Genomic DNA, 21,438 nt, shown 5'->3' on the forward strand with positions numbered 1-21,438 from the left:
TACAATAAGGATGATGAATATTATTAGCCTGGGCTCGCCCACAAAATCAACGTTAATCCATCAATATTTGAAGTACATACATACTTTGCATAACAATGAAACACCGCTGACAGGCCTGTCTTGATGGCCGCCGTCGACTCTGGATGTTTGCATGTTCTACGCTGCACGATATCAAGTTATGGAGCTCCTGGACGGCAGGGATAGATGATCCGGCGAATCGGATAGTGTTATAAAGGTGCCAACACCGATCAAGGAAGGGTTCACGCGCACGCCGGGGTATGTATCATCACGATGACCACTAACTTGAAGTTTTCACGGTGCAGATCATAGTACTAGTGAAGACGTGCAATCGTCTACAACATTGAAATTCCTGACCGGTGTCTGCTGGAATGTTGAGATTGGGCGTAAACAGCTTTGTAGATCATGATTATCCTTGGATAGTTCTGTGTTTTTGGTGAATGGAGTCCGGGGATTTCGGGCTGGAGCTGGTCGACAACACGAATTGGTACTAATTAGTCTGACAGATCTGACTCAATAATTCATTAATATTGATTGTGTGTCCATGTCACTGTGTGGTTGCTGGACAGCCACTAAATTTGAGCTTCGAGCCTTCGACGTGACTTCCTTCAAATTTCCTACAGCCGCGAGCTTGACATCCAACACCGTGAGCGACGGTCCAGAACACGGACTTGCGAGAAAAAAACGATCTTATTGCAACCAGACTTTGAACTGGTATGTACATGAATGTGATAATCACAGGCCGCCATAACTCAATTTCACACTTTCAATTCTTAGGACGGATCGTTGAATCGTGCACAGCGCTTGTACGGCGACTGGGGCTCACTTGCCATAATATCATCTCAGGCTTCGCTTGGCTCCCTAGTTTTGTTCAAAGTTTTCGTTGTTGGGCAATATCACGAAAGCTTGACCTGCTACAACTTGCTACGATGTCTACTCCAGTTGCTACTGCCACGCCCTCCCGCGAACGAAGCTCGACTTCACAGTCGGCATCATCTCCAATGACAATGAGACCTCAGGCATCCTCTTCCGCTGCTTCAGTTGCGGCCTCTACATTGGGTCAAACTGCCAACACCACCACATACCCTATTACTCTCGAAACACTCCTTGCCACGCACGCCAGCGCACCAAATCCAATACTCGCTGCATTGGATCAAGTTCTGTCAGAACGCAACGTCCTCTCAACTCAAAATACACAGCTTTGGAAACTTATTGAGAAGCAACGTGCCGCATACAACCAGGTGCTCAAGGAAATTGAACGTGTCCGTAGTGAACGAGATACCTACAAGACTCGCTTACAAGCAGCAGGAATGGGCACTGAGCTGGCAAAGAAGGAAAAGGATCGCGAGAAGGACAAAGCCAGGAGTCTGAGGTCGTCAGAATCCAATGCTACGATGTCGAGTATGTCTGTCAATGGGTCTAGCGACTTGCGATCAAGGATGGTTCGCAACCAATTGGATGCCACATGTAAGTCATTATTTCATTACGTGCTGGTCACGTTTCTGAATCCTGCCTTCCCAGCATCACCGTCTCGTAACGACGACCGCCCCGTTACTCCACCTTGCCTCCCAGAAACTAACACTCGTGATTCCGATCTCCAAACGCCTCAAACGCCTCAAACCACAATGTCTACGCGTCCATTCAACTCTCCTTTGGTCGTACCTCCTCGAGGTATCTCACTATCACTTGCTGCCGCATCTGCTGCTACTTCCTCGAGTGGGGCCACCTCGCCAGGCTCAACTTCACAATCAAGTATTGACCTAGATAGGCCTCCAGTACCGCGTACAACCGACTCACGACCTCCCTCGCAGCAACCCTCTGCACCACCACCATCTCTCCAGTCTGTTCACCTGCCACCTCCTGTCTCCCTTCGACCAGCCCATCCACTTACCGCTACACTCCAGCCCCCTACATCATCCATCAATACTCTCATCGTCATTCATGGTTCAGCTGTGTCTCCCAACGGCTCAGCCATATCTCCCACCAATATCTCAAGCACTGCATCTCAGACAGGCTTGCTCAGCCCAACGGTTGATAACTCACAGCAACCATCACAGGCGTCCCGAATATCTTCTGTTTCACTCCCAGATGAGGCGAAGCTTTATATTACCAACTTGGGTGAGAGTCCATTGCCAAGTCCATCTATGTGCCAGCATATGGCTGGGTTTAGCGATGATATGCAGTGTCATGCTGGACAGGAGTCTCTTACGCCGCGGACGGAATCTCCCACGATCATGCTGACAAAGGAGCAAAGGGATGAGGTGGGAGAGTTCCTAGATATGGATGATGATGAACGTGAAGATGAGACGATAGCAAAACACTCAAATTCGAAGAACAAGCCTCATGCAGCAGTAGAAGATTTTCCAATGCCTCCCTCGCACGGCGCTATTCACATTCCTTCATCTCATGTGCAACCCTTGGATCCTGCATTAATGCTCACGCCGACACAGTCAAACCCACAGCCATCTGCAGCGGCAAGTACGCCTTCGCGAGCGCACTGGCAGCCGCATCGGGAGCTGCTACAATCCGACAATGCTTCTGTTCTTATCCCTGAATCTCCTCTACCTACTTCCTACTTGTCGCCGATAAATCCGACTTCATCCGGTACCAGCGCAACGTTCCGTGCGCTTCCCCTGTTACCAGACGACCTCGTGACGACGCGGGTCGCTGTCTCGCACTCGTCTGTAAAACCAAATGACCGTGGGAAGGAGGTTTTATCATTCGTCGTCGATGTACACCCGGGACATGGTAAAGAGCCATGGAAAGTGGAGAAGCTGTACTCGGATGTACTGACCCTCGATAATCGCATGCGAGCTAGCGTTGGGAAGGGTATCGGGAAGAAGATGGCGATACTACCAGAGGGAAAGATTTGGAGAGACCATGCACCTGCGAAGTCCGATCAACGCAAGGTGAGTATAATATGCTCATAAGTGATAGTCATATCTATACACGATCGATGCCCAGGTCGCACTCGAGGTGTACCTCCAATCATTGGTCGATCTACCTGTGAAAAATAAGGATGAAATTATTGCCTTCTTCACTTCCGACATTGTTCGAGAGACCCATAAGCCCGTCATGCAGGCTGGACACAAGGAAGGATACCTGACGAAGCGGGGGAAGAACTTTGGTGGGTGGAAGTCACGATACTTTGTCCTCCAGGGACCGGTATTAGAGTATTATGAAAGCGTAAGCAACCTCCGTTTGTCATCATCCGCAGTCGTCTTATTGTCTCCCTTAGCGTGGAGGCGCCCATCTTGGCTCGATCGTGATTACCTCTGCGCAGATCGGGCGACAACAACGCACAGCTGACAATGATGACGAAAGAAATTATCGTCATGCTTTCCTCATCATCGAGGCAAAGAAAGCTCCAAATGGATCTCACTCGCGCCATGTCCTCTGTGCAGAAAGTGACGTGGAGCGTGATAGCTGGGTTGACATTCTTGTGCGATATGTATCTGGAACGTTCAACGAAGATCCTGCCACATCCATTTCCGCTTCCCCGAGTCCGATATCTATCAATGTTAACGTCCCTCCTGGGCAAGGACTTGGATCTGCGCAGCCAAGATCGAGCACGAGTTCCACTCAAGATGGTTCAGTATCTACGCCTAACGGAAAGCGTGCCATGCGGACAATGTCTAAGGACGATATCTTGCGCGGTGCCGCAGTCCCCATCAGCCAGCTTGTTCAAGACGGTACCAACGCGAAGCTCTTCCACTCTGCACCAGTTCCTGGGGTCAACCAGGATTCGCGCCCACACTCGGCTAGTCCCACCAAAGAACTTGATCCTTCGGCTCACCACGAGCGAGACCATTACACTGCAGAGGAGACTGCTCGGCGGATTTTGGAGCGAGGGCTGTCTTCTGGGAGCACAGAGCAGCTTTCAAACTCGTTGCCCACTTCCTCGCCGCTAGAGGGAAGCGGTGGAAATCTGTTGTATTTGAGAGCGAACTCTGAGCTTGGGCACTATTCGGACCTACAGCGTGGCTCTCACTCTAAGCTGGAACCATTTTCACCGGAGAACAAGTCAAGGGAGCAGCGACGTGATAGGAAGTCAGTCCACCCAGGATTATCTGCTATAGTTAGTCCTACCGCAGCAAACTTTAGTGATCGTGCACCATCACCCGAACCTAGCGTTACACCTCTAAAAGGTGATCGCGCGAAGATATCTGCTCCAATGAACGGAGCACCCATACCAGCAGGATACAAGTTTGGCGGCAAGGATCCTCTTTCCGAGAGTTTCGCATCTTCAAATGACAGACGAGAGAAGGCCAAGTCACGGTCCTTCTGGAACTTTGGACGGCCTGTGGACAAGGCGATAGTTCATATCCCCAGAGCTGTCTTTGGTGTGCCACTCGAAGAGTCCATCGAGGTCGCAGAGATTGCTCGTCTGCCTGCAGTAGTTTTCAGGTGTATCCAGTATCTGGAGGCAAAGAAGGCAGACCAAGAAGAGGGCATATACCGTCTCAGCGGGAGCTCAGCTGTTATCAAAGGGCTTAAAGATCGCTTCAATGCTGGTCAGTTATATGACACTCTGAGTTCCGAATGAATGTCTGACTTCTTGTTCGCAGAGGGGGACGTAGATCTTGTTGCGTCAGATGAATATTGGGATCCTCACGCCATCGCTGGGCTCTTGAAGAGTTTTTTGCGGGAGTTGCCTGCCAGTATACTGACACGCGAGTTGCATCTGAAATTCCTAGCAGTGATCGGTGAGTATCCTTATAATTTGTTGGCCTGCCTGTGCTGACATCTGTAGCAGACTTCGTCGACGCTCAGGAACGCATTCGAGAGCTATCTGACCTCATCGCCTCCTTGCCGATCGCCAACTATAGCCTATTGCGTGCTCTCACAGCCCATCTCATACTCATCGTTCAAAACTCGTCGGCGAACAAAATGACGATGCGCAACGTCGGCATTGTCTTCAGCCCTACTCTTGGGATCCCTGCGGGCGTGTTTAGTCTGATGCTAGGCGAGTTCAACCGCGTGTTCAATGTTGACTCTGAACAGGGTGATGAGGACAACGTTGAGGAGCTGAGTCGCAGGAATAGTCGACAGTATACGGACGCTGCTGCTGATCAGTTGTTGGGCTTGTCTGGAAGGACCTTGAATGGTATGCATTTGTCCAAGTTCATCTCCCATTCCTTACAATTATGTTTAGCTCCTTCCGACGAAACACCCTCTGACAGTGACAGCATTTCCCTTCATTATGAAAGCGGAAATGATACCACCGAGGATGCAACCATTGAGTCGAATTTAACTCAATCAAGTGCTCGCCTATCTTCAAGTCACCACCACCCACAAGACTCACAACAAAGTACCGATCATGTCTCGCTCCTCCGATCTGAAGGATCTTCGTTGGAGCAGCGGTCACGAGCATCTAATCTTGCCGCCAGTCGTGGCCTAAACATTGCGGTTGGCAAGAAAGGCAACAGACACAGTCGTATGATAGGCCTTCCCGCATCGGCCCGATTACCAGTTGATGCACCATCAGATGCATCATCCCCTATACATTCACCAATGCACACGGCCAGACATAGTTGACAACCTTACCCTTGTTACTTTACCCTGCGTTCGAGATCAAGGCTTGTACTCTATTTACCTATCTCGATCGTGGTCATCTGTTTTCATCTATACCCGTCTCATATGTTTGGTCCGCCAGCTCGTTGATTTTTTCGTCGATACCCTGCTTCGAAATAGCTAGCGATCTGAAATGTCCAATGTATCATATATTCTTGGCTATTTGCGATTATTTGTAGCGTGTTAGCACTCGTTCACGTTTACGCGACGTGTCTGATTCTCACTCTACTCTCCCGGTCGTCGAATCTCCCGTGTGATGTACACTATGATTTTCTGAGCATGACCTTGGTTCGACTAAACATGTTTGAGCAGGATGGCTAACGAGCAAGCAAAGCAAATTCCGTTTTCCTTGTGCGTTCAAATGTTGTTATGATTTGAGTTGGTCAAACTTATGAAACCCCTGACTCCAGCTTTGTTTCTTTGCTGCACCAAATTGCCAATGTTCCAGTACACATTACGTCGTCCCGGGTCAACAAAAACACTCCTGCTTGCCGTTCTCCCTCTGGAATTCTTGCAAAATGGGTCGAAAACCTTCAGAATAACTATTCACCCTTACCTCGGGATACTACTACACACGTTCTCCGTCTTCTATTTCCTGAAGAGGACTCACACAGGAAGTATGACCTACAAGAAGCAAGGCTTTCACAGCTCCTGCCAGACTGCCTAGATACTTCCGCCTTTCCGCCTATCTCTACTGCCCGTTTGAAACAATGGAGTAAGCAGCAGAACTCAGGATGCCTCGGTCAGGAAATTTTTGCTTTACGATCATCAAATGCCGAGGTATCACACTGAATATTTGGTCTGAAAACTTCAGTTAACCAAAATGTAGTCATTCATTGGGCCAAAAAGTCTCCAGGATATCAACATACTGTTGGACGAGTTGGCATCTACCTCCGCGTTTTCTGACAAGACTCTCCACGCGGTCCATTCGCTGTCGCCACCTCGGTCTAAATCTGCTATTTTGCGGTCTTTATTCGAATCTCTTCCTGCCCTCGATGCTGCATATCTCACGCAGATCATTCTGAAAGATCTAAGACCCATCCTATACGCTCCCCCTGTTGCATCCACCAGCCGCGCTCTTCTTGACTACAACACTAATAGCAAGTCGGTGTTGACAAAGGAGCAGTTCATGAAGACTTGGGATCCAAGTGGCTCCATGTTGAAGATGTACAAAAAGCGTGCAAACATAACTGAAGCCGCCCTATGCTTTGAAGCTGGAGGTGCAATTTCACACCCGAGGCCGCGCTGGGGTATCCCCGTTGAGGTGCGCTCTTTGAAGTATGTGATAACTTGCCAGCTAACTCAAATCATCTGAAGATACCGAAATCTGCCAAGGGCCGGAGCCCGATGCATGCACTCAATGTTCTCGAGCCAAGTGACGCCATCTGGGCAGAAACCAAGTATGATGGCGAGCGTGCACAAATTCATGTAAGATTTGGCGGCCAAAGTGATCCACAAATCAAAATTTTCAGTAAGAGCAAGAGGGACTCTACGTTGGACCGCATTGCCGTACACCCGTATGTTTTTCTGCGTCTCGCAATACTCCTATCTCATGCTCTGAGCACCTCTTGGAAAGTATCATCATACAGGCTCTTGCCGGCTATAGCATGGGAGACATCATACTTGATGCGGAGATGGTTGCATATTCTGATGAGCGGCATAGAATAGAAGGTAATTCTACCCTTCACATACTGTGGCATCTACATAACCTGGATTCATTCCAGAGTTTTGGCACATACGTGGCTTAATATCGCGCACTGCTGAGGGTGCCCGGGCGGGCGGATATCGAAAGAGTGAGACCCAGCATAATTCGCACACACAGCATGTATTTCTTTCGTGCTCGTGACTCTCAATTCACCCCACAGCCACAGAGACTCTTGCCCTTCACTTCATTCGAATTCAACAACGGCATCCACCTTGCATCTCGCACTCGTTTTCTTTGATGTCTTGCAGGTGGGCGCAGCTTCCATGTTGAATGCTCCATATTATATGCGCCGGTCACTACTTGAGAGTATCATCACCCCAGTTCCAGGGCGTTCTATGTTGGCCGAGCGGACAGTTATCATAGACAGACAAGTACAAGAGGCTGAAGGACAAAAGAGACTGAGGGAAACATGGGCCAAATGTATCACAGAACATGATGAAGGGCTGGTACTCAAAGCTTCAGATAGCACCTATGGAGATTGGAAACTCCCTTGGGTCAAGGTAGGCCAACAATTCATCGACCTATGTATGGCATCTTAAGTTTTTTTGAAACATATGCATATAGTTGAAAAAGGATTATGTCCCTGGATATGGTGATACTATAGACCTTGTCGTAATTGCTGCTGCTTGGGAGAAAGACAGAGCTAGAGAGCTGAGAGGTATGTCTTCTCTACGGGACCTTGAAGTTGTGAAGATGAACCACGGCTGTTTAGTGTCGCCATCAACTCTAACTACATTCTACATTGCCGTCCTAAGCAACTCGTCACAAATCAATATCGATGTAAGTGCAGAAATCATCATTGTCATGCGGTTTAAAGTGCCTCTCTTAGCCTGGTTGCAAACCTCACTTTGTTGCATACTTCACTGCCTCATATGGTTTATCTCGCGAGCAGCTTGAGGAATTCAATTTCTGGATACGCGCAGATGCGGTTGATGGACCCAAGGTGATCTGTTTGTGCTAGGGCTTAGGATTATAATGAATACTGAACACCCAGCCGTCTATTGGTGAATTGTGCTACACGTACACTATGTCCCAAACCCTTCCAAGGCCATCTGTGTTCGTTCGAAACCCGATTCTGGTAGAGTTATGTGGCGCGGGGTTCACCAAGGCGCCACAGAGTAAGGTACGTTTTGTCCACACCTTGTAGTTGCAGTTCACATTTACGGATAATCTAGTACTACGAGCTCCGTTTTCCACGCATCACAAAACCATTCCGCCCGTCTGAGAGGTCCTACATGGAGTGCCTCACCCTCCGAGGCCTGCGGACTATAGCTCTCGAGACGGTTGGGCGAGAGGCCCATTATGCCGAGAAGTATAAGGACCTGGATGAGTGGGGCAGAAAGTTGTGGGGGAAGCTGGGAGACAAAACTGTCGAGGAACAAAGACGAGAGCTCAAAAGACAACGGTCCATTGCATGTTGGGAAGAGAAGCTGGAGACCATTGATCGTGAAAGGAGTAGGAAGAGAAGGAAACTTGAGGAGGATCTGGAGATGTCCCTATAGCCAGTTTATGTATTGCACAGATGCATTATCTACGGCGATCATATGTATCAATCGACTGAGCTTTGTCATATATACCGCTATACTTATGCTACGTTAAAACAAGTGTTGGACTTGGATATCTAACATATTTAAGCACGAATAGCCGCCGGCTCGGTATCGATTGTGTTCAGCCCGTCAAGCACTACCGTGACCATTGTATGAGGGCTCCAGTGAAAATTCCCTTGAATTCATTGTACATAAAACCTTTAATTCACACAGTAAGTACTCGTACATCGTACAGGCCCTCCAGCCCTGATCATAAGCAGATCTTCGAAACGTCATCAAATAACAATACCCGCCTTGTTCAAAATACCTTCTTCTATTGCTTTGATTTCTACATTTTCGATCATCAGCAACGCTCTACATACCACAAGGAAGGAACTCACGCATGGCCAAATGGAGACTGTGGAAGCGCGATAAAGCCAAATTACCTGTTCATCGAAATGAAACTGATGTGCCCGTAACAAGAACGACGCAGGATACCATTTGCGAACCACAAACCATCATGCCCGCAGTACCTCCACACTCCCGCAGATTGCCCTTCTTCGTCTAAACCCCAGACCCTGGTGATTTTTGATGCGATTTCATCTCCACAGATTCCGCGCATGAAGTCACGGGGATCGCTGTAACTACAAGAATTTACGAGTCCTGCTTGTCAAGGTGAATTATGATTATACCCCATAGCAAATACTATGATATCTGCCTGTAGCTCGGTGCCATCAGCAAATCGAAGGCCGTTTTCCGTGAAGGACTCAATTGCGGAATCGTTCCTGGTTTTAATATCCCCGTCGATGATAGGTCTACTCGCTCCGGTGTCTGGAAGCTGTCGAGACATCTTCGTTGTGCATCAGAGGTACGCCCACCGATGTAGTAGCCACCACCGCGCTCCAGATAAAGGGACATACTACCTGCTCCATGTATGCCAAAATTGGTCTAAAAGCCAACCTTAGCCAATCCATCTAGAATCGCCCTGCGATTGTGATTAATGCGTCTGGAAGTGAGCCTTCGAATCGTCCAACATACTTGTCTGCGGTCTCAGCAATCATAGGAACCATACGTTGATGCAGCCGCCTAACAACTGCCCAAGGTCGCGAGGTATTGTAAGTATCAGCCAGATGTTACGCCACCCGCAGACACGGCGGTATGTTACGACTTTGTCATGAACTCCTAATTAGGTCCTCATGTAATTCCCACGGCTACAATAGTACACTAATGATAGATCTGCGCTCAGCCAACGTAACTTGAAGTCATACTTCCTTCACATTTGCCATGGACGCTGTTGAAAAAGCCAACACAGCGAGACAAAAGCGATGGTAAGCTTCTTTCTGCAAGTTTCATTCGGTAAAATGTTGATTCATCACGCTGCAGGGTGAAAGACCGGAAAGTCGGTGAAGGTACATACGCTGTCGTGTACCAAGGTGAAGTAGCTCATGTGCCAGGCAACAAGCCTTTCTCTGACTCCTGTCAGGCCGAGAGGCATCAACAAGCCGCAAAGTCGCCATCAAGAAGATAAAAGTTGGTCAATTCAAAGATGGGCTCGACATGTCTGCTATTCGAGAGGTCAAATATCTACGAGAGCTTCACCACCAGAATGTTATCGAGGTCCGTCGCCAATACATCCTCACTTTCTTTGTGAGCACTGACCATCTTCCTTACAGCTTTTGGACGTCTTCTCTTCAAAAACGAATCTTAACCTGGTGCTGGAATTCTTGGATAGCGACCTTGAGATGATAATCCAGGACCGGTCGCTCGTCTTCCTTCCTGCCGATATCAAAGCATGGATGGCGATGACCTTGCGCGGGCTGGAATTTTGCCATAGAAATTTTATGCTTCACCGAGTATGCTACAAGCCCCTCACAACCTTTCACCACTCATAGTATCTTAACAGGATCTGAAGCCCAACAACTTACTCATTGCATCGGATGGACAACTCAAAATAGCTGATTTCGGTCTAGCAAGAGATTTCGCAGACCCGGGGCATAAAATGACATGTCAAGTCATCACTCGGTGCGTACTTTCAAGTCGCTGGTTTGCTTTCGCTCCTCAACGCGCGCAGATGGTACCGACCACCAGAGCTGCTATTTGGCTGTCGGTATTATAGCTCGGCGGTCGACATATGGTCCGTAGGCTGCATATTTGCAGAGCTCATGTTGAGAACGCCGTACCTTCCCGGTGAGAGCGACATGGATCAACTCAAAACCATCTTCCGGGCACTCGGAACCCCCACAGAAGAGGACTGGCCCGTGTGTATTCGTATGATCATCTATGTCATGCTTGTATCTTATGATTTCACAAGGGCCACACCAAACTGCCAGATTATGTGCCGGTTGGACAATTCCCAAGAACGCCCCTTCGCGACCTCTTCACTGCCGCTTCTGGAGATACACTTAATCTTCTTAGCAGGTTTCTCGTGTATGAGCCTCGAAAGCGCATAAGCGCAAGAGACGCTCTCAACCACGCATACTTTTTCGCCCTGCCACATCCGTCACATCCCTCCAAGCTACCTAAACCTGCTTCTCAAACATCCCGCCCTCTCGAAGAACTCGATGTTAACGTTAACATGGCCGGTGTAGGGTCAGGCGTCAAAGCCGCTGCACCCAACAAGCTCAAACGAAAATTGACCTCTCCCGATGGCACCGACCTGAGACCACTCGCTCGCAGATTAGACTTCACTCAACATGCGAAAAACTCGTGATCACTGCGTTGACAACCAATGACTAGTAATGACTTGGACTCCCAGTAGAAACCGCGTATGGTGTGAGACGACGAGAACGGACGTCATCTGCTTTATTTTCTTCGTTAGGAAAATATCGGAGCACAACATATGTCGTCGAGGCGCATCACATATACTGCATGCCGGGGCACGTTCTCCTCTGACGACATAAGATTTTTCTTCGACTTTCAGATAAATCTTATCCCACCATATGATGTAGTACAGTAGAACGAATTGATTCATATGACGTGCTACGACTGTGTGATATTACTAGTAGTAGGTATCGCGACAGCATAAAAGCAGGTGCGGGGCACGCAGCAGTAGCTTAGAGAACTGCATGAGTAAACCCGCGGGTGTGGGCAGTCGTACCCGCATCCATACCCACACTGCCAGTGCGGGTACGTGTTTTACTGCAGGTATCAACACATTGGACCCAGAGTATTACCCTCGACGGGAATACCTGCGGGTCACTGTGTGGAGAATAGGAAACAACACGCGCGTGAATCCGCCCACAATAGATGGTGGAAGCTCGGTGCTGAGTGACATGGATGGTAGAGCACGAAAGATGGGGGAACAACTAAGCAGAGCCAGAAAGTGACGGCCGTGGCACCGTCAGCGTCCACTAAGAAGCTCGGAAGACGAGATCACACATCATCTGAGAGCATGACATGGCCAGAGCACTATCAGCATCGGGTCAAAGGACAAGGACACGCACTTCCTGAGAGCTCAGAGCAGGACACGACCGCAGCACAATCAGCGGCAGGTAAGCAGGTCAAAAAAAACGAGATCACGCACAAGCTGAGAGCGGGACACCGCTGCAGCAACATCAACATCAGCAAGTTAAAAGACAAGATCACGCACATCCTGAGAGTGGGACACCGCCGCGGCACCATTAGCATCAGGTAAGTAGTTCAAAGGACAAAGTCACGCACATCCTGATAGCACCATCAGCGTAAGGTAAGTAGGTCAAAAGACGAGAAGACACCACTTCGTCTGTGGGGTGTATTGTGTTGACAACTTGAAGAAGATGGAGGAGCATAGCAGCAGAATGTCGAGATTGGCTGTATCACGAGATGGGCACATAGACGAGTACAATGGGCTCGATGTCCATGTCGTCGTCGTCTTAAAACTTGATGCGTTGCGATTCGTATGCTGCGAGCCATTCCTGAAGTTGCTGAATTCAAGTTTCGGAGGAGTGCTGGCACTTAACGTGCGCATATACTACCCACCCTTTGTGCGCATATACCCACCCTATCAAGATATTCTGAGCCTATTGAGCACGAAATACGATACTTACATTCTTATGTTGTGGGTAATCCTTTGAATGCTACAAGAAATCATTGGAATGATCTAATGAAAGAGACGAAGACAAGAAAGATCCTGGTGAGAGTAGGGATGGTTGTAACATGGTCAGACCGCCGCCCGCGCATGACCATTACACCAAAAGGTGAATACTGAAAGCTTAGCTTTCAACATCAGCGACGGTATATGTACTGACCCAGCGTGCTTACAATGGTACTGACATGATGGTGGTATGAAGACACTATGAAGTCATACAATTGTAAAGTGTAATACGAAGGTGTGCGAGCAAACTGAGACAAAAGCCATCTATATTCTTGACGTAGAATGTATATGCGACTTGATTCTCCACGCCGCTTTCTTGCGGATTCAGTCCATCGTGTCCCGCTCAGTGTCACAAACTGTACACTTGGTTGCGCTGGTAGGGACCTTCAGCATGCAGAGGGAACAAGTCCACGTATCCGACGATGAGCCTGGGGCCTTTATCCCTGCAGCAGACCAGTCAAATGCCGGGGCCAAAGTAGCACCAGGACGGGCCGCATCACAGACAGTGCATTTAAGTTTCGCACTGTCTGGATTAGACAGCATGCAAGTACCGCACTGCCAAATCTCAAAGTGTTGCGTTGAAGGTTCTTTGATAGCAGTTTTTGACCAGTCAAATGTCTTCTGAGGTACAGCTGCGGGTTGTGCGGTACTGCCTGACCTCGGCGCATCACAGATTGTGCACTTGTCCTTGGCACTGTCGGGGTTCTCTAGCATGCATGTGCCGCACGACCAAGTACCAGAGGTAGCAGCGGTAGGTGCCTTCATGCCCGCTGCAGTCCAGTTGAACCCGTTTGTGGATGGTGGTACTGATTTAAACTCGAAGGTAGGGAAGGAGAGCCGAGACATGCTGGCAGCTGCGATACGAGCTTTGACGTGGCTGGGCCCAGCGGGATAGGCAGCCTCAGCAAGCTTGAAGCTATACTTCGGCAATTCATCGACCTCCATGGCTGCTGCAGCTTCTTTGGGGGGTAGTTTCGCCTTTAAGGACGTAGTCTGTGTCTCTTTAGGAAGGTTACGGGATGCCATCAGCGGTGCCGGCGGCGCCTCAGACATTGGTTTGTCCTCAGCTGAGGCAGTCTCCTTGTCTGCGTAGTAACTGTACCGCAACTTGGATGGTTCCCTAGGAGCCGACGTCTTGGCTCCAAATGCAGTCTTCATCGGCAAGGCCAGAGATGGAGTATGCGAGAACGGTGTAGGGCTCGGCGTAGTGAGTGACGAAGGGGTATCTTCGACTGGCTCGACAATCTCGGCAGGCCGCGTAAAGACCGAAGATTTGTCCTGAATCATCTCAACATCCTCCACCTCTTCCACGGAAAGCACGACGGAGGTAGGTTTCGCGGTCTTTTGCTTCTTTGTAGGGCTTTCGTCCTGGTTTGAGACTTCTCCGGCAGTAACCATTGGCTTTGCAGTTTTGCTATGACCATTGGTCTTCGGGACATATGTGTCATGAGCTTCGCGAGTCGGTTTCTCTTGCCTTTCCATATCTGGCGGAGGCCTTGCGCGCTTACTTCCCTATGATCAACATCAGTCCAGCCCCTAAACCTGAATCACAGTTTCTCCACTGACCTTCGGCACTGTGGCTTCAATAATCGCCTGCGCGGTGACTTCTGGCTCCTTCTGCTGTTTCTCTTTTTTCTCTGCTGGAGGGCGCAAGCGTCTCGTGGGAGGCTTCCTAGTGGGCATCTTTACAGGATTCGCAGTCTGGTACGGGTTCGCCACGTCAGGTTTCTTGAGGGGGGTGACTTCCTTAATGAGTCCCGTCATATAGTTTGCAGCACGCGTGGGTCGTGCTGGAGGTTGTGGCGGTGAATCGTTCTGCTTCCACGTTTGTCGTAAAGGTGAGGGTACAGCCGGGGTCGTGGGCTTTACAGAAAGACCCGCAGTGCGTAAACGAGGTGTAGTTACTCCGTTCATCTTTGGCGTAACAACAGCCGCCGGATCCAATGTCGGTGCAGACACTGGTGGAACTAGAGTCTTCTCATTGATTGCAGGTGTAGAACGGGTGGGAGAAGTAGAATTTGAGGTCGGGAAACCGATGCTAGACATCGACGATGGGGGCGCAGACTTCTGTGCAGTCGAAGACTCGGCTTCATTGCCCACACGGCGACGTTTTGCATCAGTTGCAGAAGGTGTCCGTATGGGAGATAGCTCAATACGAGGGCCTTGAGGCCGAGATCCAAACCCAGGCGATCGATAACGGTTTCGTGGGCGTGCGCTACCCGCACCCTGCCAGCGTAATACGCCATTGGGATTGCGTGAAAGGGTCTTTTTCGGAGCGCGTATGTCACTTGATACACCATGTGATGTCCCAAGCCCAAGGTTAGGAGAAGATCCACGCGACGGAGATGTCGAGAATCGGAAGGGTTCCGGCTTGTCTGCTGTTTGAGCATGAATACATGCTTATACAGCATGCTGGAGCAGGAAATTCGTACCTTGTACGTTCTTTTGAATGTAGTCCACTATGCCAGCTGCCTCGAATTCGTTAAGAGGCCGCCCTGCTTTTTCGACAAGGAATCGAGTGACAGGCTCGAGGTTCTTAGCAAGTGATGGACTTTGCTGCAAGTAGGGGGGGACATTGGTTTGGTGAGGTGGTGTATTTAAACTGTAGAAAGGCTGTCGTGCGGGAGTGACGGGTTGGGATATCCCATTGGAAGGTCCTGGTTGTTGGGCATCCCAAGCAGGCGGGTAAACTAGTTCCTGGGAAGGCTACTCTTCGTGAATCAAAGTTACCAGACCAGACAATGCTTAATGGATTACAAACCTCGTGCCCTGGCGGTACATCGCCAGGAGGAAGAGGGAGCACAAATTCAGGCGCAGAGTTCCGATCAAGTTGAACTTGACGAGCCGGAATATGAGAGGGCCCCTCCTGTTCCTGAACCTGCAAATCCTCGTCCTCATCATTACTGGAGGACGAGGCACCTGAGCGCACCAGATCCTCAGTTCGATCATCCTCCTCGGTGCCACTGAATCGTAAGAAGCTCATTAAGCCAGAAATGCTCCATAGCTTAGACATACAATGTCAGACGATGTTTCAGATAGAAGACAATAACATGGGCCGTGTGCTCACCGATTTTTTCGTTGGAACTGGCTTGCTATGTTTTGTTGGGCGAGCGTAAGGAGATGAATGGGCAGTCCTCTTCGCCCGGCGGTCATTCCGTCTGTCCACGTTCATTCTCCCTCAATGAGTCTACAAATGTGCCAGCGAGTTAAGGAATTACAGGCTGCTTTGCGCTCGTTGTAGAACGGGCGACCAGCAACTAGAAACAGAGAACAGAGGACGTTGAGGACAAGTTATAATCATAGGACTGACTTGGTGAGCAGGCCTGGCACTTCCCGGTTTAGGGCCGGTCATTGTTCGCGACCTTGTCTTCCTGCACACGACGACGACGACGACAGCAGTTCATTCTTTTATCAACATTCGTCGCCATGCCGAACAAGGTCGTCACGACACCATACCCGCTCATCGACGCTGACCCACACGCTTTCCGTGTAGTGCGTTATTTCCGTTCGTCAGACTATGCAACCTGGGCTGCAGGAACAGCTGCATTCCCGGCTGCTTTGTATTTCTGGGGTACGCATCCTTGTTTCAGTCACAACGCTTTGTATCAGGCTTATATGAATTATCCTTGTCCTCAGATATGGCTGACCCTGCAAAAGTTCGTCTGCAGACCAGCTTTCGGCTTGGAGGCTTCCTTGGCTTCCTTGGCGGTTTCTTGCTGGCATACCAACGTTCAAGTTGTGAGATACTCTGGTTGTGCAAGATGTGAGCAGTCTCATTGTTTTTTTGTTAGTCCGATTCTGGGGCTGGTCAGAGAACAAACGAGAGGAGGACTTGGATCTGGCCGAGCTTTCCCAAAGGGCAGCTGAGGGTAAGCCTTTGTATGGTACATCCAGCCAGCCAGAGTGGGTGCAGGGCACTGCATACCGGAACTCTGCATGGTCTCAGTTGAAATTCCGTGAGTATCGGTGGAGTATGTCAATCAGCGTTTTTCCTGCTAAATCTCTGAATCTTTGCAGACGCATTCCCCATGTACGAACATATATCGCCATAATGTTCAGTCCCAGACTCATAGCAATTATTCTAGGTTCAACTTCGTCAACCATCAACATCACGGCACCGACGCTGCAAAATATGGTGTGAAGGAAAAGGAACTATCAGATTAGATATTTTTCTGCTGATTGTACTGTCGTTGGCTTAGCAGGATGATGCCATGCACTTAGGGTATAGCACGGGTATGGGCTACGCCGCGGGTATGGGGGTTATGGGTATGGCGGGTACGGGTACGGTGTAGAGATGTGGTACCTGTGGTCATACCGTACCCATTAGCACGGTATACAGGTATGTTCACGGGTATGTAGCCGCACTACCTCCGAATCTTCTCCGCAGTGTTGTATATTGGACCCGATTCACCACTAACTATGATCCTTATTTTTTGGAGGTCGTTGACTGCAACTGTGACCCGCTGCTTCGATCCTATCTCTTGCTGCTTCAACAACTCGATGATTCAACGGTATAAAGTGAGGACAGACTCTACATTTCTCAATACTCCATTCACTCCATCATTATGATTAATCAGTCTATTACCAATGACACAGCCTCGCTCGCTGAAGTCTACCTCAGATGTATCATTGTCTCTGCAGTCCATAGTGGACTCTTGGCATAGCGGCATCTCTAGTAGATGAGCTTGAGGACTATTTGCGGCAACCAGTGGAGAATATCAAAGTCCCACTGCAATGGTGGGTCCATAATCAAAAGATGTATCCAAATTTGCACTGGATGGCACTTGTATTCCTGGTAGGTTGTGCACCATTGTTTTCAGTGTTTCTACTGCCAGTGGCCAGCCACTGACTAGCCAGGAAAATAGGTTTGGCTTAGCCATTGGCGGTAGGGCGGTGGTTGGCTTTCCCAGGCCTTACTAAGCTGGAAGAACATCATATCATTGGCTGTAGATAAACACTAGATTGTACTACTCATCATGTTGTTGAATGTTTGCTTGTTGTCTTCACCTTCTGCATCCATGTCAACTAACTCATAAAACTTGAATTCATCATCAATTGATCTCATTCTGAATGCTTCTGTCATTTTTACCCAGCTCTCATCTTTGAAGTTGAAAAGTTGTTGAAGGAGGATATCATTGAATCCAAACCCCATGTCTATGGTGTCCTCGTCTTCTAATGAGTGCTGTGCAAGAATGGATGTGATGTGCCCAAGTGAGTGGTCATTGTCACTGTTGTCTCCATCTTGAGTTTCTATCAGGGACAAAATCTGAGCCTGCAGGAGTTATAGTCACAGTAACTGGTGGAGGTAGTGGGTCGGGGATGATTTTTTTTATGCAATGTAGACAGCCCTTTTTGTCCTCCATCTGCATATACTCGTCTCGCAAATGCAAGCACAATTCTGCCAAGTCTGTGAGGCCTTTAAGACTGAGACATGAATGAAGTTTTGTGAGTACTGTGCCAAAAAGACTGAAAAGTCGTTCACAAGAAGCTGAGTTTGTGCAAATTGAGAGAATTTGCTGAGTGAATTTCTGCAGTGGTATTGGGTTGACATCTTGAAAATGTATACCCTCATACACCTTGAGAGGGTCAGGATGTTTTCACTGCAATTTGCAGTGTTATGAGTGACAAGAAAAATAGTGATAGACTTGAACATACATCAAGTCCACCCAATTTATAAATTCTTTGCCATAGTCCCCATGTCCTTCTAGATACTCCAAGAGCTCCTTTCAAAACTCATCAGAGGGTGTATTAGGGAAAAATCAACCCCATAACTTGACAAATAGTGTCATGAGTCCTGCATTGGTAAATTTGCAAAGGCAAGCAAAGGGCTTGATCTTGTAAAAGGAGTTCAAAACAACTGCAGCTAGAAACACATCTTGATTGCATTTGCTCCAGTGCTTTTCAAGAGAATTAATGATAGCCTAGATTATTGAATTCTCTTCAACTGATGAAGCCTTCCCTTGTTGCACAATATATTTTGATATTAGAAAGCTGAAAATGATTAAAACTTTGTTGAGATGACAGTGTGTGGCCTGAGCAATGTTGATTACCAATGATAACGGCTGCAGGTGACCAACCATCCTAGGAACACTTGTATTCAGCTGATACTTGATGAAAAAGAAAGTATCTTCTACTGAGCCAGGGTCATCCACATCACTGGGTCTTTGATCAATCCCAGCATCTCCCTTGCTTTTTTCATGAGGCAGCATCACCTGTAACTATTTTTGAATTTCATTTGAGACTCTTCTCCTGCCTGATGAGAATGTTGAGTGCAAATTTAAGATCAAGAAGTCATCTGAAAGCAAGATAATGAGCAGTTCATTGAGTCAAAACTGCACAGATTATGGTGAGAACACAGTGAGAGCAGGAAGGGTTGGTTGAATTGAGGGCAACTTGAATATTTCTTAGTGTTGCTAGAACAAGGGTCTTGCTTCGAAGCCAAGAAATGAGGTCAGATGCTTTCTTTGAATATCTCAGGTAAACTGTGCCACCAGATGACTTGAAATAGTCACCAACAATAAAATTGATCTTTGCAATAATAGTATTAATAACTTGTAGTGACAAATGAGACACCAGACATAATTACCTGGTGAGCATAGCAATCTGCAGATACTAATGATGGAAACTTCTCAACAAGCTGTTTTTGAGCTGCCTAAGACTTGCCCGATGCATCTGATGTAACAGCAATGATATTTACCTTCCAGCCAAGCTGAACCTCTTCAATAACACTGATCATGAGAATTTTGAGGTATTGGACAGTTTTGTGCTGAGTAGATACATCTACTACTCGAACCATGTGGACCTGTTTTTTTTAATTACTATGGGTAAACTTGAAACAGCTGAGAATAGTCTTGCTTGTTGACTTGCTGTTGTGATCATAAATGCCAGCAGGTAACAAAAATTTATGCCTGTCCATCCATCTGTCTGGAGTGTTGCATCACTTCCACAACAACAGTTTTTGACAGCTTGCTGGTACTTTTCGACTTCACATGGAATAATATGATTGGAGAGTTGATAACTTGAGATCGGATTCACAAAGGGGAAAAACTCATTCATGAAACTATGGACTACTTTATTTTCAATCCAATTGAGGGAGAACCTGCATGATGTGGTGATGTTGGCAATATGAGTCTCAAAATGTTCCTGAAAAGCTGGTATCCAGTGTGATCATGAAGGAGTGCCTCTAGCAGTAGTTGGGGTATCTATCATGTAGTTCTGAGACTGTGATATCTGCTACACCCATTTTGATGGGGCTGGCCAGGATCCTTCACCAAATGCTGGACTACCAGTACAAGATGAGGATGAGGTTGGAGGGAATAATAGTGGTGACTGAGATCCTGAGGATGGGTTATTTGAATCCATGACCAATGTGGTAACAACAGTCCTGCTGAGTAGCAAGGACAAAGTTGGGTCAAGCTAATGCCTAGCTGCTATGTCTATACAGACACATTCAACCCTAAAGGAATTTGCTACTAGAAGGATGATGGATATGTGTGACCTGAGAGTGTGCTAAGTGCGGGAAAATAGCGGACAAGGTATGCGCGAGGTATAGGAATGTATCCGAGGTTATCTGAGGCGCGGGAACACACGGTTGAAGGTGTGAAAAGCACAGGAAAGTGTAGACAAGGTATAGGGAGGTTAAGAAATGAGGTTTCAAGGGAGCGAGGGCAAAGGTATATTGTGAGGTAAGGGATCCTAGATTAGAGAGGTATAAGAAACCTAATAGGGGCTAAAAAGTGCGCACTACTAGGGACTACTTCGAAGGTAAACCTATAGGGTGAGGTATACAGTACAAGGGAAGTGTAGTAAGTACTCCAAAGTATAGGCAACTTATAGTGTCTAAAATCCCACTTGGAGTAGGAAGGGATAGGAAATATAGGAAATATGTAAGGACATGTAATAAGGCTGCAACACATTTTACAAGCCTCGAGGTAAGGAAATTCACATACCAATGGGGTTTGGACAAGGAACCTTCCTAATGTGTTTCTGAGGTATCTGAAGCGCAGGAATGTGTATCTGATGCGGCTGATGTGCAGGAAAGCACAGACAAGCAGATGCACAAGTGCAGGAAAGAACAAATGATGGGCAATGGTAATGGAACTGATAGTGCCCTATATTCCTTGACACATATATGAAAATACCCTGTTTGCTGCCCAGCTTGGGTCCGAGCATCACACGGGAACATCAAATAATCCAACAAGTGACAAAGGCAACTGCAATGATTGTTGGAAATACACAGGTCATTCAAACCCAAAACTGATGTAATTGTGGTGAATTCAAACTAATAACCTCATGATGAGCAAATCACAGTGCTCTGATCCACCACTTTTCGATACACACAGTGTGTACCTGTGCACAGACTTCTGGTGGTTGATTATCGCAAGAATTGAGATGGGAGACCATGGTATCAGGTCTTCCATACATCCATGGACAATTTTGGTCCTTGATGAGGCTATCCAATCATGACCACACTAAAAAAGATGACTAACAGAACCTAAGAGAGTAGTATTGAGACACTTACAATATGCAATGAATTAATCATG

At 47.9% G+C, this 21,438-nt stretch overlaps 8 protein-coding genes across 8 annotated transcripts; 5 read left to right on the forward strand and 3 right to left on the reverse strand.

Annotated features, from left to right (window-relative positions):
* Nucleotides 1–572: 572 nt before the first annotated feature.
* On the forward strand, nt 573–5,812 carry F5891DRAFT_996799 (uncharacterized protein). The gene is made up of 8 exons (XM_041378406.1): nt 573–732; nt 796–1,485; nt 1,540–2,927; nt 2,983–3,204; nt 3,257–4,532; nt 4,587–4,724; nt 4,775–5,125; nt 5,174–5,812. Exons 2-8 carry the CDS (start codon nt 948–950, stop codon nt 5,554–5,556), a joined length of 4,296 nt encoding a protein of 1,431 aa, XP_041233316.1. The 5' UTR covers nt 573–732; nt 796–947; the 3' UTR covers nt 5,557–5,812.
* On the forward strand, nt 5,813–8,943 carry F5891DRAFT_996824 (DNA ligase/mRNA capping enzyme). The gene is made up of 12 exons (XM_041378407.1): nt 5,813–5,943; nt 6,003–6,372; nt 6,422–6,856; nt 6,910–7,109; nt 7,169–7,263; nt 7,317–7,413; nt 7,464–7,797; nt 7,862–7,955; nt 8,010–8,077; nt 8,127–8,240; nt 8,292–8,420; nt 8,473–8,943. The coding sequence occupies exons 1-12, from the start codon at nt 5,906–5,908 to the stop codon at nt 8,797–8,799; spliced, it is 2,301 nt and encodes a 766-aa protein (XP_041233317.1). The 5' UTR covers nt 5,813–5,905; the 3' UTR covers nt 8,800–8,943.
* Nucleotides 8,944–9,007: 64 nt separating this feature from the next.
* Nucleotides 9,008–9,953, reverse strand: F5891DRAFT_996832 (uncharacterized protein). Its single transcript, XM_041378408.1, has 7 exons — nt 9,858–9,953; nt 9,702–9,771; nt 9,516–9,654; nt 9,322–9,467; nt 9,225–9,269; nt 9,120–9,172; nt 9,008–9,096 (listed from the first exon to the last, which is right to left on the reverse strand). Exons 1-6 carry the CDS (start codon nt 9,891–9,893, stop codon nt 9,120–9,122), a joined length of 489 nt encoding a protein of 162 aa, XP_041233318.1. The 5' UTR covers nt 9,894–9,953; the 3' UTR covers nt 9,008–9,096.
* On the forward strand, nt 9,797–11,805 carry F5891DRAFT_996842 (Pkinase-domain-containing protein). The gene is made up of 9 exons (XM_041378409.1): nt 9,797–9,835; nt 9,887–9,979; nt 10,044–10,151; nt 10,207–10,256; nt 10,307–10,440; nt 10,497–10,676; nt 10,727–10,845; nt 10,895–11,081; nt 11,135–11,805. The coding sequence occupies exons 3-9, from the start codon at nt 10,108–10,110 to the stop codon at nt 11,531–11,533; spliced, it is 1,113 nt and encodes a 370-aa protein (XP_041233319.1). The 5' UTR covers nt 9,797–9,835; nt 9,887–9,979; nt 10,044–10,107; the 3' UTR covers nt 11,534–11,805.
* An 83-nt stretch (nt 11,806–11,888) lies between these two features.
* F5891DRAFT_974398 (uncharacterized protein) lies at nt 11,889–12,875 on the forward strand (the record flags this gene model as incomplete). The annotated part of the gene is made up of 5 exons (XM_041376454.1): nt 11,889–11,949; nt 11,989–12,083; nt 12,107–12,453; nt 12,494–12,508; nt 12,737–12,875. The coding sequence occupies 5 exons, from the start codon at nt 11,889–11,891 to the stop codon at nt 12,873–12,875; spliced, it is 657 nt and encodes a 218-aa protein (XP_041233320.1).
* A 344-nt stretch (nt 12,876–13,219) lies between these two features.
* On the reverse strand, nt 13,220–15,908 carry F5891DRAFT_974399 (uncharacterized protein; the record flags this gene model as incomplete). The annotated part of the gene is made up of 5 exons (XM_041376455.1): nt 13,220–14,407; nt 14,462–15,273; nt 15,328–15,592; nt 15,657–15,773; nt 15,825–15,908. The coding sequence occupies 5 exons, from the start codon at nt 15,906–15,908 to the stop codon at nt 13,220–13,222; spliced, it is 2,466 nt and encodes an 821-aa protein (XP_041233321.1).
* Nucleotides 15,909–16,237: 329 nt separating this feature from the next.
* On the forward strand, nt 16,238–17,317 carry F5891DRAFT_212072 (NADH-ubiquinone oxidoreductase complex I, 21 kDa subunit-domain-containing protein). Its single transcript, XM_041370919.1, has 5 exons — nt 16,238–16,466; nt 16,532–16,633; nt 16,687–16,851; nt 16,913–16,925; nt 16,981–17,317. Exons 1-5 carry the CDS (start codon nt 16,322–16,324, stop codon nt 17,057–17,059), a joined length of 504 nt encoding a protein of 167 aa, XP_041233322.1. The 5' UTR covers nt 16,238–16,321; the 3' UTR covers nt 17,060–17,317.
* A 1,337-nt stretch (nt 17,318–18,654) lies between these two features.
* Nucleotides 18,655–18,975, reverse strand: F5891DRAFT_939464 (uncharacterized protein; the record flags this gene model as incomplete). The annotated part of the gene is made up of 2 exons (XM_041374226.1): nt 18,655–18,816; nt 18,841–18,975. The coding sequence occupies 2 exons, from the start codon at nt 18,973–18,975 to the stop codon at nt 18,655–18,657; spliced, it is 297 nt and encodes a 98-aa protein (XP_041233323.1).
* Nucleotides 18,976–21,438: the final 2,463 nt, after the last annotated feature.

Source organism: Suillus fuscotomentosus (genome assembly GCF_016647785.1).
Source record: "Suillus fuscotomentosus strain FC203 chromosome Unknown F5891scaffold_2, whole genome shotgun sequence".
Classification (NCBI taxonomy): Eukaryota; Fungi; Basidiomycota; class Agaricomycetes; order Boletales; family Suillaceae; genus Suillus; species Suillus fuscotomentosus.

Coding starts and splice junctions, on each gene's coding strand:
- F5891DRAFT_996799 (XM_041378406.1), top strand. CDS start 948: ATGTCTACTCCAGTTGCTACTGCCACGCCCTCCCGCGAACGAAGCTCG. Junction 4,533..4,586: donor TAAAGATCGCTTCAATGCTG/GTCAGTTATATG, acceptor TCTTGTTCGCAG/AGGGGGACGTAGATCTTGTT. Junction 5,126..5,173: donor GTCTGGAAGGACCTTGAATG/GTATGCATTTGT, acceptor AATTATGTTTAG/CTCCTTCCGACGAAACACCC.
- F5891DRAFT_996824 (XM_041378407.1), top strand. CDS start 5,906: ATGGCTAACGAGCAAGCAAAGCAAATTCCGTTTTCCTT. Junction 7,798..7,861: donor GGAAACTCCCTTGGGTCAAG/GTAGGCCAACAA, acceptor ATATGCATATAG/TTGAAAAAGGATTATGTCCC. Junction 8,078..8,126: donor CGTCACAAATCAATATCGAT/GTAAGTGCAGAA, acceptor TGCCTCTCTTAG/CCTGGTTGCAAACCTCACTT.
- F5891DRAFT_996832 (XM_041378408.1), bottom strand. CDS start 9,893: ATGGTTCCTATGATTGCTGAGACCGCAGACAAGTAT. Junction 9,772..9,857: donor CTGAGACCGCAGACAAGTAT/GTTGGACGATTC, acceptor GTTGGCTTTTAG/ACCAATTTTGGCATACATGG. Junction 9,468..9,515: donor ATCATAGTATTTGCTATGGG/GTATAATCATAA, acceptor AAATTCTTGTAG/TTACAGCGATCCCCGTGACT.
- F5891DRAFT_996842 (XM_041378409.1), top strand. CDS start 10,108: ATGGACGCTGTTGAAAAAGCCAACACAGCGAGACAAAAGCGATG. Junction 10,677..10,726: donor GAAATTTTATGCTTCACCGA/GTATGCTACAAG, acceptor GTATCTTAACAG/GATCTGAAGCCCAACAACTT. Junction 11,082..11,134: donor CCACAGAAGAGGACTGGCCC/GTGTGTATTCGT, acceptor TGATTTCACAAG/GGCCACACCAAACTGCCAGA.
- F5891DRAFT_212072 (XM_041370919.1), top strand. CDS start 16,322: ATGCCGAACAAGGTCGTCACGACACCATACCCGCTCATCGACGCTGAC. Junction 16,467..16,531: donor GGCTGCTTTGTATTTCTGGG/GTACGCATCCTT, acceptor CCTTGTCCTCAG/ATATGGCTGACCCTGCAAAA. Junction 16,634..16,686: donor GGCATACCAACGTTCAAGTT/GTGAGATACTCT, acceptor TTTTTTTGTTAG/TCCGATTCTGGGGCTGGTCA.